Source organism: Caenorhabditis elegans, chromosome V, assembly GCF_000002985.6.
Source record: "Caenorhabditis elegans chromosome V".
Taxonomy (NCBI): domain Eukaryota; kingdom Metazoa; phylum Nematoda; class Chromadorea; order Rhabditida; family Rhabditidae; genus Caenorhabditis; species Caenorhabditis elegans.
In genome coordinates this window covers 4,628,564-4,648,382 of record NC_003283.11, presented here as the reverse complement: position 1 = coordinate 4,648,382, position 19,819 = coordinate 4,628,564, and the positions used below count along the sequence as shown (strand labels likewise).

The following is a 19,819-nucleotide window of genomic DNA, read 5'->3' as shown; positions in this document are numbered from 1 at the left end:
TTTCTAAAGCATCTACAGCTTCTCTAAAGCTTCTTGCATCTTCTTTTGGATTTTTTAATTTTTTAAACTTTTTGAAATCTCAACTTTTTGTTTTAGCTCCAATTTTTCCATTGTTTCTTTTTATTATTCATTCATTTTCAGCCATGCAAAAACTCATCATCGCCTTCGCCGCTGTCTCTGTCGCCCACGCCTTCCTCCTCCCATCCGGAGGAGGCGGTGGATGCGGATGTGCTCCACCACCACCACCACCATCCCCATGCGGATGCGGAGGCGGAGGTGGCCTCGCCCTCCCACAACTCCCACCACTTTCCCTTCCATCCCTCGGAGGAGGAGGCGGTTGCTGCCCACCACCAGCCCCAGCTTGCGGAGGAGGATGCGGAGGAGGAGTTGCTCCAGCCCCAATCGGAGGAGGATACGCTCAGGCCCCACAAGCCCCAATCGGAGGAGGATACGCCGCCCCACAAGCCCCAATCGGAGGAGGATACGGAGGAGCCCCAATCGGAGGAGGATCATACGCCGGAGCTGGACCAATCGGAGGAGGAGCCCCAATCGGAGGAGGAGCCGGATACGCCGGAGCCGCCCCAGCCGGAGGAGCTTACGCCGGAAGAAAGTAGATGATGAGAATCTATTTATAGTTTTCAATTCACTTATTTGCTTGTATATTTTGAAAAACCCTTTCGAATGAATTTTGTTATTTCTCTAAATAAATATGTTGTTTAAAATTGAATTTTGAATAATTGAGCAGTTAACAAGAAAAGGAAGAAAAAAAAAGAATATTTTCAGAAAAAAGTACATGATCTAAATAATGTACATTAAGCATTCAATACTTGAATCTTCCTGAATAAAAGTGTCCCGCATCTCTTAACCTTTATCAATTTGCTCCTAGGTAATATTTAGCGTGGCCGCGGTCGAGTAACACACCTTGATCATCTCTTTTCCAATATTGAGTAAAGTCAGAAGCCCGCCAATGTTTTTTGAGAAAAAAAAAGAAATTTGGAAATCTGCGCTAACAAGGAAATAAGCGTGATAGTAAGATCCCGGAAAGTACCGATTTCTCACAAAAGACAAAAAAGAATGTAGCAAAACTGTTTCGTTATTCAAAATAATTTTTATTTTAATTAAAATCTTTGGAAAATAGTTCAGAAGTTGCCTGAAAGTTGAAAATAACCGGGAACATTTTTTCAAAAAGTTTTGCGGTTTTTCCGGAAAATTCCCATCTTTTAGATTGTTTCTGTGCACTTTTTCAAAATTTTCCCTTGATATCAAAAATATTTTCGGATACAGAAAACATTTTTCTATGTTTTCTCACTAAATTTTGATCAAGAAAAAATACTGGAAAGCCGCAATATCTATATTTGTAAAGTTGGTTTTGTAAGCGTGAAAAATTAGAGAGGTTCCCATTTTTGGTTCCTAATTTCAATCTGTAATAAACAATCTGTATCCACATACATATTATCACTTCTTTTATTAAAATTGTTTTTTTTTTCTACACAGTACATTAATCCGTCGATTGAGCAGCTCTTCGCATTTGCTTAAACGCCAAAGTTCTGTCAACATCCACTGAAATATACTCGATATCTGACGGTGTTGGAGACCTCGTGGATGTTGCCGCGAGTGTGCTCAGACTTGAGTTTTCGATCATTTGAGTCGGCTCGAAATAGTCAAGGTTCCTTCGTTTTGATGTTTCCGATTGTTGGTAGTTCTGAAACTTTTTGGATTTGTGTTTTTTTGCCAAAAGTCAATAAAGCTGGGACTTACCGAAGTTCGACTTGAAAAAGTTGCCGAGTAGTTGCCGTTTTCGTTTACTCCATTTCGTGATAAACTGAAATTAAAGCTTTGAAAATTTTGAAACCACTTGAAAAAACTCACTTCCGATACCGTGTTCCAGCTTCTTCCTCTCCTCTCAAATTCTTGGGCTTATTCGATCGATCGACTGGCGGTGGAGCTCGTCGTATCAGTGTTTTTCCGTTTCTTTCATAAACTGGAAAACCTTCTGAAGATGTTACTGATTCAGGATATTGCTCGGGTGTATCAAGCTTCAATGTCTCTCCACTACTATCCTCGGCGTCTTCTACTTTGACAACTTGACCCATCGAGGTACTGGCGGGGATCATGTGAAGACGGCCGACTTGTCCGTTCTGAAAACTTAGTTTTAATATTTTTTTTTTAATGAAAGTTGCCAAAAAACTTCAAGTTTAAGGTTATGTTTGCAAATATTTTTGCGCCTTATTTGCCAACAAACTCGGAGCAGAATGATCGAAAATTGAAGAACTAGATTTTTTTCTGAAGAAAATTTTATATTGACACAGTATTGAGAAATTTGGCCTTACGTGGAAAATTTTTTGGAAAAATTAACTGGAATTCAGAAGATTTTTGTAAATCAGCGGATTTATTTTCTGCACAAAATTTAGCCCCCGGAATTTGAAGCGAGCATTTTTCATTTGGGAATTATGTGATTTACTGTTACCTATACTCGAATTTTGATTTTTTTTTTCTCAAAAAACTACAAAAAAATCGATAAAAAATGCAGCAAAGACGCAAAGACTCCTTAAAGGCGTACAATTTTCGCGTCGAGACCAGCTACCGTATTTTTTTGCACAATTTTGTGTCTGGCCCCACTCACCTTTACAAATCGATTTAGCGTGTGCCGTGTTCGCGGCGGAGGAACTGGAGGCCCACTGGTATAGCTCACACTGTCGTCTTCAGTCCGTCGGCTTGAGTACATTGAGGAAGTTTCTGAGCGGGAAGATTCGAGGGGGTCTGTAAAACAAACTAATATGAGTGAACTTTTGGTAAAACGACATTCACACTTTTTGAGCAACTAGTTTTTCCCCGAAACATTTCCAAAAAAAGTATGGCTCTATTTGCTCTATGAAAACGGGAAAACGCGCAAGTTTTGCCTTATCCATTTTTGACAAAAATAAATAACGTTACCTGGCAAATTGTTGTAGTTTGGATTTGAAGGCAGACTGTTATGAGAAATGACTGATTTGAAATGATGCATCCGGTGATATTGTTTTGATTCGGGGATCTGGAAAATATTCGGGGTTTTTCCAGAAAAATAATTTTGCAAACTTTTTAATAGATGTATTTTGAGGGTTGTATAATTGCTCCAATTGAGATTTTTGAATAACTTTTTTTTGAAGTTAGTGGGTTTTAGAGTTAGTTGGTTATACACATTGGTGAATATCAAAATAAAAACACTCTTAAAAATTGTATACTTAAAAAAAGTTTCAGTCAAAGTTTAAACTTTTTAAAAATGGAATTTTTTTGAGTAATATAGAACATTGCTTTAGAATGTTAAAATGAAAAATTCATTTAATTTTTTCGAAGAAAATAAATTCCTAAAACTTAACAAAGTATTTGTTTGTCTCTAAATACTATTAAAATTATCAAAAATTTCGCGGAAATAAATCATCACAAAATTTCAGGTAGAATTTTCAGGATTTCAGAAGTCCAATAATTTATTTTAAAACCCCAATTAATATCTCTAATTACCATTTTCTTTTCAATCTGACGTGCCGCGTAGCCTTGATTATTTTCAACAAATAAATTCGTATTATCGTCAGTCGGTGTACTTGGAAGCGATGAACAAGCACGCATCTCTTTTTTATTAGTGAAGCATGCTCCACCCACCACCGCGCTTTGTTTACGAGAACTCGGAGGTTTGCATATTCGACTGGCGACAGATATTGCGTTGATTCCACCAAAATTAAAAAGGCCCATGATATCTTCATTATTTTCATATTTGCACTCGTAGTAGCTATGCGACGGCTGAATTTTCAAAGTTGTGAACCAGCTAGGCTCTTACTTTACAAAAACTTCACAAAACCGAACATGCTCTGATGCTACATTTTCACAATTTTGATATTAATGCATGCGTTTGAAAACTAAATAAATTTCAAACAATAGCATGCGCCAACTCGGTACTAATATTTCTGTCAAGGTAGAGTGAAAAAGGTGAAAGTTAATTGAAAATCCATTGGGTGATGCTCTGCCCATATCATGGCTTTATGTTTCTATTTGTTTGACGCAGAAAAAGAAATAAACACCAATTTAAATTAGCCCCTAACTAGTAAATGTAAATGAGAACAGCATGACCAATCAGCGATATGCTCCGCCACTTTCCAACCAATTAGATATACGGTGTCTATCGCGGACCTCGATCGATGTCTGCTGCACATTTAGCATAAGGTTTCCCAAAATGGTCAGAGATCAAACTACATAGTGACGGAGCGACACGCGCTTTATATATAGTAAATTGATTTTTGAATTCCAAGTAAATGTTTACTTACAACATTGAACCAAACTTTACAACACATTTCCAAAAAACTCACATTTTCAGCATACTGTTGTTGTTCAATAATTGACATATCCAAAGACTGTGATGACATTGACATTCCACTAATCGACGACTCGGCTGCATGCGAGCTATCCCCCTCGTCATGTTGCCTGTGCAATTTGCATAATTTACAAATCTCATTCACCCAAAGTGTCATCTCTTCATCGTTCTTTGCTACCAAATACAAGTCCTTCACAATATTCTCGAATCGAAATCCGACTCCAAAAATGCAATTCAACATGCTCTCCTCCTGATGTCCTCCTCCGGCTGTGCAGAGAATTGATGGATCGGAAACTGACAGATTTGATTCAACGCGAATCACAAATTCCAGCTTGAATCGCTTTTTCAGATCATTTTTTCGGGATGTCTTGAATTCGTCAATTGCGAACAGGTTGCGTTCACGATCTCGACAGTGAAGCACAAAATAATGCTCGACCCATTTTGTCTGGAAATTTTAATTTTAAATAACTAGAACGGTCGGGGTACTGTAGGAGTACTGTAGTTTTGGAAAAAACTTCAGAAAAGTATCTATATTTTTAAGGGATTTTGAGTTGACATTAGTGGGGGTATATAGTCGGGTTTACTCTTAGAGTACTGTATGGGTACTCTAGGAGTGCTGATGGGTACTGTAGTAACACCAAAGGAACACTCTAGGAGTACTATAGGATTATTGTAGTTTCGAAAAAGCATGAGTTTTTGTGTTTTGGAAGAATATCGTAAGTTGGGGTTGGTAGAGGGATGTAGTCAGTTTACTGTAGTAGTATTTTGGGGTACTATCATAGACATACTGTAGGAGTACTGTAGTGGTACTGTAGGAGTACAGTAGAAATACTGAATTACTCTAGTTTTGCAAAAAAAAAAAAGTTTTCGTGTTACTGTAGTTTTTACTGTAGCGACAACTCAAACTAAAAATCTCACTAGTGACAAACGCCTTTAAATGATTAAAAAAAAACAGGAAAGTAGTCTCACTCCCCTATTCCTTATCACAAACCGACTTACCTTGAACAACTTATACTTTTTGCACCGTTTTAATGAACCTTCCAATATTATATTCTCATCGGGTATACTCATTTTGTATCACTCGTATCTATAATTTGAACAATTAATTGTATTTTGGAAAACTGAAGAAGAAAAAAATCAATTTCATCATCTGATTATCGTCGATTGATATTTGCGATTTTTGGATGGGAAAAAATGGTGAATTGGGGGGAATGATGATAGTATGTTATTCATCGAATCGTAATAAAAATAGAGGAGCGAATTTAGAATTGGGATGGGAAAAACAGAAAAGAAATGGGGAATGGTAGGAAATTTGAAAATTCGAGACACAATTAGATTATAAATCAGGGGTGTGCGGCAAATGGAAAAAATTGCCGAGCTCGGCAAATCGGCAATTGCTGGTTTTTCAAAATTTGCCGAGCTCGGCAAATCGGCAATTGCTGGTTTTTCAATATTTGCCGAGCACGGCAAATTCGGCAAATTTGCCGTGCTTAACAAATTCGGAAAATTTTGATAATTTTTGATGTTTTTTGGAACACCAAAACTACCGAATTCTTAACACACATCTGGTTTCTGAATTAGTTCCGTGTAGTATGTCTGCTTAAGCATAAAACTAACTCAATTTTGTGTCATTTTACTAAATTTTTGGCGAAAAAATCAATAATTTTAGTCAAAATTGTACTGTAAAATTTTTGACGTGTGCGGCAAATTTCGAAATTTGCCGAGCTCGGCAAATTCGGCAAATCTACTTTTTTGAAATTTGCCGTGCTCGGCAAATCGGCAGTTGCTGGTTTTTTCAAATTTGCCGAATTCGGCAAATCGGCAAGTTTGCCGAGCTCGGCAAGTCGGCAATTTTCGGCAAATCGGCAAATTTGCCGCACACCCCTGTTATAAATGTCAGTTGTGAGAATTTCGAATAAAATTGTTCATGATTGAAAAGCATGAATATTCTTGTTTTGAAAAAAAACATTTAAAAGGGGAGATTATTGGTAGATTGATTACATGAATAAATAAGAAAAAAAAATTAATTCGAATAGAAAATGTGAAAATTAATAAGAAAAAATCGTTATTTGCACTTTTGTTTAAGAATTAGAAAAGGTAAGTTAAGTAGGCAACAGAACAATGGAAATGGAAAATCCGTAAGAAAATTGAAAAAAAAATCGGAAAAAAAAACAGGAAATACTTTTCAATTTATGAAATTCTTTTTTGACTTTTTTTTATTTTTTAATTACAATGAGCAATAACTAAAAATGTTTAAGAAGCACATGGAAGCTAATATTTATTTTATTTTTTAAGACATAAGTTTGATATGTATTATCTTACAACTAGCGAAGAAAAATTGGGTAAAACTAAAGACAAGTAACAAATAAATATGTATTTGTTACAGTTTTGCAAACTATAAATAATCGAAATTCATTGAATTTATCATGGTCAAAATACATGCAAAAAAACACTCTAAAAATTTTAGAAAACATTTTCAGTCAAAGTTGGTAATTAAAATTGGTTTATCCATCACGAAAAATAAGGTAAACTGCCAAATTTTACACAAAACTGGATGATTTAGAAATTTTAAGCAATGCAGCAGGTTTAAACACCTGTGATGTTAAAATAAAAAAAATTAAACATAACTAGTATATAAAACTTTCAGAATTATGGTAGGCGTAAACCGCCATTTTTTGAGTAAAAATATTTTTTTAAAGTTTAGTATTATATTGATGAAAACAACACAAAAATCAGTGGTCGGTTGCAATCGAAAATTATCGTCAATTGCCGAGTAATTATCGAGTTCAAAAAATTTTTTGAAAAATGTGTTTTTGGTGGAAAGCGATAATTTTTTCGCTTCGAAACACTTTGATTTTTCTTACTGAAAGCTGATTTTTTTTGCGATAATTCAACAGTTGCCGAATATCAAAATCAACATTCATAAATCTTGAAAACTCGCAAACAAAAAACTGGATAAAAAATAGGGTGGTAAAAAAGTGAAAAAGTTGGTAAGAAGGAGGGATGGCTGGCTGATCGTAACTACATACATTGTAATGTCTCGATTGATAAAACATTGTGACCATTTTACACAAGAGAGAAAAAGAGACACAGACAAATCAATAAATTGTTCTTTTTTTCAATTCTTACTGTCTGATATCAGATAGTTGAAGATGATAACAAACTTTTTCTATTTTTCTTCAAATTTCAAAACTGGGAATTTTGAGTTTTGAATTTTGAATTTAAAAAAAGTGTTGCCAAGCTGATTTTAAAACTAGAATGATCAGTGTGAATATTAGCATGTGGTCTATTTATAATTCTAATAATAAGATGAAATCACAAAATTCAACTAATTATAAATTATCCGAGTAAACGTCACATCACGAGAGAATTGGATACGCAGAGTGGTAGTGAAAACGAGGAGCGGAAAATAGACAATGATATTATGTAGGTTTAAATAGACATGACACTATTCGGTACCAAAATACACACTGCCTATCCGATTTACATGAAGGTGTGGGGTCTAGTGGAACTAGGAAAAAATTCAAAAATGCAATTAATTTTTTTTTGTTCAAATTAGTTTTTTGTAGTGTCTGAAACATTCTAATGTGTATATGTGGTTCTGACACTTGGAAAAAACTTCTCAAGCTGATTTTTTATTATTTTTTTTTGCTTTTAATGACAGAAAATAGGCCCTAATGACCGAATATAACTGTTAAAAAATTAAAAAAAACATGCTCTAAATTTTTAAGGATTTTTCCAATTTTTCAAAAATCAAAGAAACGGTCGAATTAAATTTGAATTCCCGCGCAAATGAGTGACGTCATGTTTTGCATTTTTGCATTTTCTGGCTAAACTCGTCGGTTTTTCCTCAATTTTTCAGACACTTTTCCGTAAATAAAACTTTATAACCCAAAAGAAATTTACGGAAATTTCAAAATTGGCGTAAAAATCGACAATGTTTATTCAGAACATTTTTTCGGAAAAGTGTGTTTTAAATCAAATACAAAAGAAAATCAAGAAAAACTTTACGAAATCAGACGGAAAACGCAAAAAAAAAAATCAATAATGACGTCACTCATTTGCGCGGGAATTCAAATTTAATTCGGCCGTTTCTTTGATTTTTGAAAAATTGAAAAAATCATTTTAAAAAATGTAGCAATTTGAGGACATAATTTTTACTGTGGTACTTTTTTACACATAAAAATTCAAACATTCTGTTTTTATTTATTTTTTTATTTCAATCTGAAAATGTCAGTTTTTTTTGGTAATTATCATAATTAATCAAAACTTTTTTGGGCATTGCCGAATTGGTTATTTTTATCAATGCAAAATTTTTCAAAGCCAAGATATGAACGGAACTTATTTTGATAGTTGAACATTAGTGTTAACTTTATTTGCATATAAAAGTTTGAAAATATGAAAAATCATGCAAAAATTTCAAATTAGATCATTCTTTTAGGTGGAAATAAAAAAAACTTCAACATTTTTTTCGCAAAATTTTTTAAAAATTAAATATTTTGTTTACAGTCATTTAGTACATAAAACCCACAGACCCAAATCCACATTCAAAAGAAAAGTCAAAAATGGACTCGCAAAATGTCGGTCGCTGTATTTTTTGATATGAATGTTGTTTTTTTTTTAATTTTCACATTGTTATTATTTGGTTTCAGGCTATCCCATTACGGTTTGATCTACAAAAAATGCGGGAATTTTTTCCTAAAAATAAAGTGACGTCAACATATTTGTACCCATGCAAAAATCAGTTGAGAGCTCTGCGTCTTTTCTCCCGCATTTTTTGTAGATCTACGTATATCAAACTGAAATGGGGGCACTCTGAAACCACTGTGCTAGTTAAATTTTTTATATTTTTAAAATTCTAGCTTTTGAGTTGTACCCATTTGAAATTTGTTAAAATCAGCGAAAAACTGAACACGGAGATATGTTTTTATACGTTCAAGACGATTCCCATGACAATTAAAAATTTACTTGAACTCTTAATTTCCGGGAATCCTAAATTTCCGCAAATTCAAATAAAATTCCGCTAATTGACATCACCTCCTCCAATCCAACCCCCGCTTCCGTCCCCAAACGGCACAACAACAAAAACATGAAAATGAACCCAAACAGAATCAAAACAAAAAGTAAAATAAAGGATGCTGGGGAGGAGATAATGATGAAGATGATGAAAAAGAACGGAGAATTGGTTAGAGTGATGGAAAGGTGAGCGGGACGGGGGGGGGGGGGGGGGGGAATTAGGAATTAGTTGTAAAACGTCTACCCACCGCGCGAAAATGAGAAGAAATACGGAAAAGGCGCGTGCGGGAGAGAGGAAATAAAAGTTGGAGAACGGTTCTGTATAAGGTCACATTTGAATATCAAAGGTTTCTGCCGACAGCTTACTAGCCGACCGGAACTTTCCAACATTCCTCTTTCAAGCATTATAATATATACAGAGGGGTCTCTCTTATGGTATCTAACAATGGTTTAAAATAATTTTTCCATAAAAAGACAACATATTGCAACTTAAACATGTTTTACTTTTGAAAAATCATTGGTTCCCGGCAATTGCCATAAATACTTGTTTAATAATTTCGGAATATTTTGACGCGTAGAAAAATTGAAGCTTTTGATCTTTTATTCTTTCAAAATATAGTTAAGATTTGAAATTGCCACAATTTCCGGCAATTTTAGCAATCGTCGGAATCGATTTTTGTTGTAAATCTGCACAAAACTGTTTATCTAATTCTTCTATGTTCGCATTCAAAATTTCTAGTAGGCGTAGCTTGAAACCTACCCGCGTACCAACTTGGTAAGTCGCAACATCACAGGCCCTCCGAAATGAAAGAAACATATATGTTTAACAAGGCAGGCCTAAGGTAGGCTTAATAGACCCGAATAGGCGTGTTTCAACGATATCGGATTTCATTAAATTATTAAAGGATGTACTGCAAACGTGATAGTTTGTTTTCAGAATTTTTTTCAAAAGATTTTTAATGATTTTATTGAAGTTTTTGTTTCTATTCAATTATTTATATTCACTGAAAGAAAACATTTTGCAAACAAGAAAGCATGAGTTTTAGTGGTTGTTCGAACTTCGAACTCTAAGTTGGAGCAAAATTTCAAAAATGCACGCGTGTCTAAATTTTCTAGTATTCTGAATAATTATTTAAAATGTGAATTTAAAAAATTTTAAAGCTTTATAAACATCAAAACGGCAAAATCCTAAAATAGCTGAAAATACATGAAAAATGGGATGAGAGGAAATAAGGAAGAAGGGAACACCACGAAAAAAAAAAACGGACAAAAACAAAAAGGACGTGTGCGCTTTGGTGCCTCGAGGGAACAAAATAGGGAAATAGTTTGCATTTTTGATGAGGGTTTGGGAATTCAAGGGGAAAATGAAATGAATTCTAATTTCAGAAAGTACAAGCTTCGAACATTGTGTCTAGCGTTCCGAAAAGAAGAGGATTGGAACACAAATGGGATTAATAGAGCGAAGACGTGTAAATGAAATGTCGAAATTGGTCAGGTAAACATGTTGATTTTATATTCGGTGTTTTTTCTTCAATTTCGGAAATTATTGAAACATAATTTATTTACTCTACTGTTCTGCTCTTTCATCTACTTACAAAAACCCCAGCGATTTGCTTCCACTCATCGTACGCCTAAAGCATTTTCTACAGGTAGATCAAACGCGGAGGAGAGTGATTTTGACCGACGGCGGCAGCGGGCGTTTTCTAATTTCCCTGCCTTCTTTGCGTTTCTCATCGCGCTATAAGGCGGCGAGAGAGCTCATTCGAGGCCGTTTACCTTTTATCCGTATTTTACTTCTGAAAGGAACCCGTAATTAGACTCTTAATGTAACAACAAAAATTAATTTTTTTCAACAGGTTCAGCTAGCGAAGAGGACGTGCATGCCGGTCACAAGTGCAACTGGATGCTGTCGTTGAATAGGCACTGGCCCGTCCATGCTCCAGAGCTCAAAGAGTTTTACAAGTTAAGCCAGTAGCAACCAGAACCTTCACTTCAAATCAGAGAACCAACATGCTATTCGAAGACGAAGTGGGTGAAACCCCAGGCGGTGAATCGTATGCAACTGTGGTGAACAGTCGCTTGTCTGAACTGCTGAAAAGGGACCGGATTGTGGCTCTTCTCACAAACCCGGATGAGGTTGAATTGATGTAAGTGATGAATGCTAAGCTTTTTAATTGATCCATTTAGAAAGGTATTCATACACTATAAGTAAATAAAAAGAAGTGTTTGAATTAGCAGAAAATGTGTGAATTTTGATCAAAATGTTAATCGAACTTAGGCAAACATACAAATTTTTTAAATATCAGTTCTAGGCGTTTTTACTACATGATGTTAGCTAACTTTTAGACAGCCAAATTTAATATCATCGTTTTCAGCGAGCAGATTGAATGCATCAACTACAAACCATCAATCTCTGGAACAGGAGGATTTGTCTTTTTTGTGCACGGAGATCGAAAGACCTACAAAATTCTTGACACCGATAGGCTTGCTCTATGGGAAGACACTGGTATGTTTTATGCTTACTGTTTGTTCATTAGTTATTCGATTCTAAAATGTTCTTTAACGTTCTTCATTTTATTTAATTGAACGTGTTAAGAAATTCCCCACAAAATTCCAATTATTGCAGCGGCAACAAAGGATGTGCGGATGTCAGAAGAGACTCGGCTTCGATTCGATCAAAACAATCATCTTCAAGTATCCAAGGCGAAGCTAGCTTTGGATCACAATGGTTTTACATTGTACGAGAACACTGCTACTTTGGCCCGCTGTAGACGGCATAACAAAAAAGTCGTTTACGTGCTACGAAATGGTCACCAATATGGACATGGCTTGATCATGTATCAGTACGTAAAACCAGGAGCACATCCAGATCCACTTCATCAAACTGTGCAACTGATGACAGATGCGTGGTTTGATATACTGCCACCAGACATCCGAATGGTCGTTTACTATTTGTTAAAATACAACCATGCCGATGAGACAGCGAGGATTGTTCATCGCGAACATAGCGTGTATCTGAGCCGAATGAAAGCTGGTCGACCTCCACCGCCGTCAACGTCCGCGTGTACAAGCTGAGAAGAGAGCAGCTGTCAATGAACTCACTGGTGCAGACGGATCGAGACCATCCATATCAGCAGCTGTGGAAGTGACTGGGCAACCAATGACGAGAAAAAGCCGTCCTCTAGAGAAAGAAGTTGCGGTTAGTGGTTCTTTGATAATTTCACATTGTAATACTAAACTTTCAGACTGCTTCTGGAATCGTTTGTGGTTCACATCAAATGGAGACTATTTTGCAGTTTGCACAAAAACAGTTTGGAGTGATTTGCATCGAGCAAGCATTTGACAATTTGGTTCGGGAAATGGCCGGGGTGAATGAGAATCGACTTCTTCAAATAATCTATGAAACAGATGTTGATGTAGAAAAAGAGCACGTTGAGCTGGATCAAGATAATGTGGAACACGAGAAACCGGGTGGTCATGAGGAGCTCATGGATCACAAAGCACTCGTGGATTGTGAATAAGAAGCTTAAAGATCATATTATTAATTTCAATCTAAATGTATGTAAAATAATCAATATCTTCGCTCATTACATTTTAAGTAAAAAGGCACTCTATACTCTTCTCTTTACTGCATGTTTATAGAAAAGCTTTGGTATAATATTTGGTAATTTTAGCACTATAAAGGTAATTTCAATTATTGTCTTCACATACATTTTCCTTCTCATCTCACCTTGATTCAACTCTGGAAGTTCGAAAAGTTTGAGAAAATAATTTCATTAAATAACGGTCTAAACAACCAAAAATACTGTAAAAGAACTATGAACAAATTGAAATTATTTTGGGAATGGTTTTTGGGCAAGGAAGAAGTTCCAGTTGTGGTTGTCCTTCTCGATGTATCCGAGCTTGTCGGTCCATCCAGAGATGAGGGAATCTCTTTCGCGTTGGGTAAACTTCTGAAAACAAGAATTTTAATATAAATAATCAATTAATCAAATTAATCAATCACTAACCGACATGAACTCTGCCTCATTCTGCTCCAAATGACCACGTTCTTCAAGAAGGATCTCCTTGAATCTTGGGGTCATATTCTCAGTCTGAACATTGACAAAACCTGTCTTGTTGGCGATATCAGCGATCTCCTTCAAGTTTTTCAAGAAATATGCTCTCTGAGCAACATAGGTCTTGAACTTGTCACTTTGCTCTCCGTAACCCTTTCCATACATTGTGATGAGCACCTTGCCTCCTGGTTTCAGTGCTTTCTGAAATTAAACGTTTATAACGAATTATGTAGAAACTTATTTGGATTTAAGTTTTTCTCACTTTGTTGAACACCAAAAAAGCGAAACATCATTTTTTGAAAAAAAAAATCGAATTTTCAATGTTTTTCTGTTAGTTCTCAATTTTCAAGAGATATTTTCTATTTTCTTTTTCTCATCAAAAATCTACATTTTTGATAAATCTGAAGACAAGTAGGTATTTTATTGTTGTTAACTGGTAAAACTTTTTTTTTTGAATTTCTATAATTGCCGTTCGGCAAATCGGCAATTTGCTGGTTTGCCGATTTGCTGGAAATTTTCAATTTCGCCAGTTTGCCGGTTTGCCGATTTGCCGGAAACACAGGCAAAGCGGGTACGGTCCGTTTACGGATCTTGGACCGGGAACGGACCATTAACGGGCGAACTACGGATATGAAAAGCGGGACGGACCAATTACGGGCAAACAACGGGGAATGTAAAAAATGGCCATTAAGAGGAAAAAATGGATTTTAAGAAAACGAATTTTTTTAATACCTATGATACCAGTTGGCTAATTCAAGCATTTTTACGTCGTTAAATGCATTATTTAGAGCAAAAACCACATTTACCGACCGAGATGGCTCTTGAGCCGTAGTTGGGCCGTTTCCGGTCCGTAGACGGTCCGTCGCCGCCCCGTAGACCCCAACTACGGCTCACAAATGAACCGTCCCGGGCACCAAATTTTTGTTTTTGAAAATTTCAGGTTCTAGCACGGAAAAAGTGCTCAAATTAGCCAAAGGAGAGTGTAGGCACTTCAAAAACTCCATTTTCATGAAAATATTTTTTCGTATTATCCTCCGTTTTGGTGATCATCCGTAGTTCGGTTTGTAGATGGTCCGTAAATTAACCGTCCCGGTCGGCAAAACTGCACTTTTTAAAACTAAACCTTGAATCAGGCAAAAATCTAGCCAAATGGCTACAATGAACCAAATAGCATTGTAGGTACTTCAAAAAACTCAATTTTCATGAAAAAAAAATTCCTCTGGGCAACCATTTTGTCTATCATCCGCCCAACTGGTCCGTACGCGGCCCGTAATCGCATGCGATCTAACTGAGGCTATTAAGCATGACATTGTGTGTAAAAGAGGTTATATTAATGTAATCCTATAAACATATCAATAAAAAAAAATGAAATGCCACAATTGGGTAGATACTGTGTATACGCAACGTTCACTCTCTCTGCTGGTCTTCTTCAGCTGAGCAACAGGAGCATTTTTTGAAATATCATAAAATATTTTACTAACAATACATTCTGGAATCATTCCTGATATCGTTTCTGTTCCGTGTGTATTTTAAGAAATTAAGGTATCATTCAAGTAGAACGCATATACCTTATTTCCTCTATTAGTCTTGCAACCCTACGGTCCAATCGAAAATTAGTCTTGCATGCAAGACTAATAGAGGAAATATGGTAAGTACCATTTCTGTATTACAAGTAGATGGAGCACGTATAGGTAGATGTTGAGAAATATGCGAAATAAGTTCTAAACTACACGAAACTGTCAATTGTTATCGTTCGCTTTCATATAAGCCCAACGGCAAGATGGAGAATCAGAAACTACTGAAAATACAATCGAAAAAGTTGGTGTAAGACGTGAAAACCAGAAGAAAATGCGCGAGCGCGAGCTGATCGCTATTTATGCGAAGTCTATTGATTATCCTCGCGTGCGCGAACGGCCAAACGGTAAGGAGATGGGCGCGTAATCAATCGACAGGCAGTGGACAAGTTCAACCCCGGCTGAGGCAGATAGAATTGCTACAACGAAGGATCACCGGAAGACGGTCTGGAGCAAGACCGGAGCTCGGTGGAGCATTGGGAAAGAAAAAGGGGCAGCTGGAGGGTGAAAAAATTTTCCCATTTTTTAGTCTCCTTACGGTTCAATTACGGTCCGTTGACGGTCGGGAATCGAACCGTGAACTGTTCTTAAATTTGAGCCGTTCCCGGTCCGTGAACGGACCGTTTTGGGCACTTTCCGCTTTGCCTGTGAAATTTTCATTTTCGACAATTTGCAAATTTGCCGGATATAAATTTGCCGAAAGTTTTTCGTGGGGTTTTTCATAAGACGGAAACACTTAAAACTGTGCCTTTTTTGAAATTTTTTCCCGGTTTTTCTAGATATTTTCATATATGTAATTTTCTTGATTTTCAAAATAGATGTAGGAACATTCATAGGGTGCGTACAATTTTGCCGATTAAAATTGAAATTGTGGAATTTCCAAAAAAAAAAAACGTAAAAACTCACTATTTGCGGAAAATTTTCGGCAAATTCGGCTGGCAACTTGCCGGTTTGCCGATTTGCCGGAAATGTTCAATTCCGGCAATTTGCCGATTTGTCGAAATTTTCAATTCCGGCAATTTGCCGATTTGCCGGAAATTTAAATTCCGGCAATTTGGCAATTTGCCGGAAAATCGTTTGCCGCCCACCCTCGATTTACAGTCAAAAAGAGATGACATCTCAGTTTTCATCTACCGTAATTTGAAATCGATCGAAAAATTGTTTTCCAGTTTAAAACTCTGAACTTACATAGATTCTTGAGAAAAGCTTCTCGGTGTCTGGAATGTGTTGAATACAATCTCTCGAGAACACGTAATCGAATGAATTATCCTCGAATTGATAGACCAATGCATCAGTAATCGAGTACTTGACACGTGAATCCTTTTCCTCGTGAAGTCGTTCCAAAGCGATTGCCAACATATTTGAAGACAAATCAATTCCATGAACATGAACTCCAAACTCATCGGCAACCTGTCTAGCTCCACCACCGATTCCGACTCCAATATCCAGCATTGTCTGTCCTGGCTTAAAGTCTCCGAATCTTTTGATAATCTTCAGATTCTCATCGTAACCTCCTGGGGAGATGAAGTTCACACCGAACATCCACTCGTAGGCGTCAATTCCAGTATTTGTGTATTGGGTTTTATCGAGGAAGTCGCGGAAGGTGATGGTGGCATCAGTGGTTGGGGCGAACACTTTCTTGCGGAACACGAAGATGAAGTCGAGGAAGTTTTGCTCGACGTAGTTCGAGTGTTCAACCTGATCAACTGTGTAGAGATCGAGTCCAGTGTTGTTTCCATCAGAATCCGTGGTTCTGAAGACATCGAAGTAGTCGGTGAGACGAGCTACTTGACGTTTGTCGGAGCAGTCCTCTGAAAATGATGCTTTTTTTCGAAAATGTGTGTTTAAGCCATGGAAAATTTGTACTACCGTCATAATATCGGGTATATGAAACAGTACGTGTACCTACGGAACCTTGCCTAATTATGTACTTACTTAGATCCTCACGGATGATAACGGTTCCACCGATGGCGGTGGCGTTTGTGGCGTTCTTCAAGAAATCGGTCAAGAGATCGGCGTTGGTAATAATCTGGAAATGTGTTATATCAGTTGTATATGGTTTATCAATCTCTTGTAATATCGACATGGAAACGCGCTCCACGGCTAATTTAATACGGTCCGCCCCCAAACCGAGGGTCTCGTTAGGTTTTTTAAAAATCAAAGAAAATTTCATCTTGTTGAAATGTTTCTGGTCGTTTTTGAGCCGAAATTGATGGGAACATTTTCCAATAAAAACGACATTCACTTTTCAACATTAAATGCACTTTAGGCTTAGGCTTAGGTTTAGGCTTAAGCTCAGGATTAGGCTTGGCATAGGCGTAGGTTTAGGCTTAAGCTTACGTTTAGTCTTAGGCGTAGGCTTAGGCCTAGTCTAAGTCCTAGACTTGGGATTGGGCTTAGGTTTAGGCTTGGGCGGACACTTAGGCTAAGGTTAGGCTTAGGATAGGCTTAGGTGTAGGCTTAAGCGAAGGCTTAGGCATAGGATCAGGTTTAGGCTTAGGATTAGGCTAAGGCATAGGCTTAGGCTTAGGCTAATGCTGAGGCTTAGGCTTAAGCATAGGCGTAGGCTCAGATGGAGCTGGGAAGCATCGTTTCAAAATGAAAATTGATAAAAACTATGGAAACATAAAACCTAACGAGACCCATTATTCGGGACCAGCTTAAATTGATTTAAATTGACCGTGGAGCTCGTTTTCACAACGTTACCAAAGGGAATTTTTCTGCGTTCCCATAATATGATTTTTAGCCCGAAAATCGCCTCCGATAGGCGCCCCTGACTCGCCTTATTTTTCCTCCCATCATTTTCTTGTTAATTTCCAAGTTTTGACCACTTGCCCCTTTCACGGCTTATCAAACACTTTATGATAGCGATAACAAGAGGAAAAAAAAACATTAACCAATTGTATCTGTTTTAACTACCTTGTGTTGATGATATGATAGTAGAGATGGGGTGATTTGAGGTGAAAAAAAAAATGAAAAAAGCAAGTGAAGAAATGAACTTTGTATCTATCTTTTTCTGTAGATTTTGGATACATCTATTCATATCTTTAAGCCCCAAATGGCGTGATTTACGAATAAGATATGATAAGAGATCAAAAGATGCTACCTGTGAAAGAGCATTGTTGAAAATGAGCACATCGGCGTTGCGAATAGTGCTCAATTGCTCGAGCGAAGTGTGGACTTGGACGTTGGAGGTGAGCGGTGTGAAGGCGGTCACGTAGGTTTGTCTGGAATGGGAAAATTTAAATATTGAAGGTGAATGTGAATTATCAAAAGTATTTATTTTGTTTCAAAAAGTGGCAATTACTGAGTTTTTGCCACTTTTTAAGAAAACTATATTACTGTAGAATGTTCGAACCTATGAATAAATATTAGCAGGCAATAAAATTCAAGTTCAACAAACAAAATTCGTTTTTGATCTACAACTTCCAAAAAAGTGGCAAAAACTGTGTAACTACCACTTTTTGAAAATACTTTTTTTAATTCGAAAAATTTCTGAAAGGCTTGTTATTATATAATCTACAAAGAGTTCATGCAGTGCGGTGGGGCGCATTTACGTTACCTAGGAATTCTAACTCTATTTTTCTAGAAATTTATAAAATTTTAAATAATTTGGCATTAAACTTTCTATGTTTTCCATGTTTTTTTTTCGAACTGGACTTGATTAGTTTTTTTTCTTTATATATTATCTAGACGCGAAATTTTGAGATTTTTGCGCAAAAAATACGGTACGCGGTCTCGACACGACAATTTTTGGCTATATGTGAAAAGGTGTGGGCCTTTAAAGAGAGTACTGTAGATTCGAACTTTCGTTAATTAAATAACCTTAATTAAGAATACATTCTTTGATTTTTCATGGTTTTTCTCACGATTTTTCGAAAATTTATGTGTTTTTGTTGTTTTTTTCAGCTATTTAATAAATAAATATAATTTTATCAAAAAAATCCACAGAAAAAAAATTCGAGATCATAAATAGTATTTTTAATGCGGTTTTTATGAAACTTTTATCGATTTTTTTTCAAAAAAAAGTGTATTTATTTATTGAAAAACTATTTTTAAAACCTTTTAACAAATCGCCAGTAAAACTATGCAAAATCTATAAAAATTGTGCAACAACGAGAGTTTGGAATTACAGTACTTTTTAAAGGCGCACTGCATTTGGCAAAAAAAAAACTTTCGCGTCGAGACCGGGTACCGTATTTTTGGCGGTATTTCTCTGTAAAAAAACGATTTCGCGGCAAGACCCATGAAAAATTCGAAAAAAAACGTCGGCATAATATGTGCTCTACCGACCGAAAACACGTGGTGTCTCATTTCGGCTTGATCTAAGTAGATCTACAAAAAATGCGGCAGAGTTCTCAACTGATTTCACATGGTTAAGAACGTGTCGACGTCACTTTTTTTTTTTGGCGAAACATTCCCGCATTTTTTGTAGATCAAACCGTAATGGGACAACCTGGCACCACGTGCGAAAAATCAGCTCAATGTTGCAAACGCGCGCCAATCAACACATCTTACCCCTGCTTCTGACACGGTGACACAACTTGAACATTGGACACCGATCGTCCCTCGGTCACCTTATTCACATAATACAAAGATTGACGTGGAATGGATAGAGATGACATTCTTCTTTCAGAGCCGACCAGCAGCAGCAGAGGACAATAGTGAGAATGATGGAAAGTCGAGAGAAAAGTACTGTCTGTATCTAGGTACCGCCCTTCTCTCAGATTTTATCAATTCGTCGAGTGTATCTACCCATCTATCTCTTATCTCTTACAGGACATCTTCGTCAACCACGCGGTGTAGCTAGCGTCTGCAAATTATGGGAA

The 19,819-nt window shown here is 36.6% G+C and overlaps 3 protein-coding genes and 1 pseudogene across 4 annotated transcripts; 2 read left to right on the top strand and 2 right to left on the bottom strand.

Moving 5' to 3' along the window:
- Window positions 1-143: 143 nt before the first annotated feature.
- On the top strand, window positions 144-614 carry F41F3.3 (uncharacterized protein; the record flags this gene model as incomplete). The annotated part of the gene is made up of 1 exon (NM_071850.7): window positions 144-614. The coding sequence occupies one exon, from the start codon at window positions 144-146 to the stop codon at window positions 612-614; it is 471 nt and encodes a 156-aa protein (NP_504251.1).
- Window positions 615-1,451: 837 nt separating this feature from the next.
- Window positions 1,452-5,431, bottom strand: soc-1 (Multisubstrate adapter protein soc-1). The gene is made up of 7 exons (NM_071849.7): window positions 5,342-5,431; window positions 4,338-4,787; window positions 2,935-3,031; window positions 2,624-2,760; window positions 1,870-2,138; window positions 1,759-1,822; window positions 1,452-1,702 (listed from the first exon to the last, which is right to left on the bottom strand). The coding sequence occupies exons 1-7, from the start codon at window positions 5,411-5,413 to the stop codon at window positions 1,499-1,501; spliced, it is 1,293 nt and encodes a 430-aa protein (NP_504250.2). The 5' UTR covers window positions 5,414-5,431; the 3' UTR covers window positions 1,452-1,498.
- A 5,806-nt stretch (window positions 5,432-11,237) lies between these two features.
- On the top strand, window positions 11,238-12,983 carry F54D11.3 (annotated as a pseudogene). Its single transcript has 4 exons — window positions 11,238-11,505; window positions 11,734-11,864; window positions 11,985-12,557; window positions 12,604-12,983. Coding segments are annotated over exons 1-4 (1,352 nt in total).
- Window positions 12,984-13,119: 136 nt separating this feature from the next.
- Window positions 13,120-19,803, bottom strand: pmt-2 (Phosphoethanolamine N-methyltransferase 2). The gene is made up of 6 exons (NM_071847.7): window positions 19,509-19,803; window positions 18,097-18,217; window positions 16,926-17,019; window positions 16,179-16,801; window positions 13,369-13,617; window positions 13,120-13,311 (listed from the first exon to the last, which is right to left on the bottom strand). The coding sequence occupies exons 1-6, from the start codon at window positions 19,613-19,615 to the stop codon at window positions 13,192-13,194; spliced, it is 1,314 nt and encodes a 437-aa protein (NP_504248.1). The 5' UTR covers window positions 19,616-19,803; the 3' UTR covers window positions 13,120-13,191.
- Window positions 19,804-19,819: the final 16 nt, after the last annotated feature.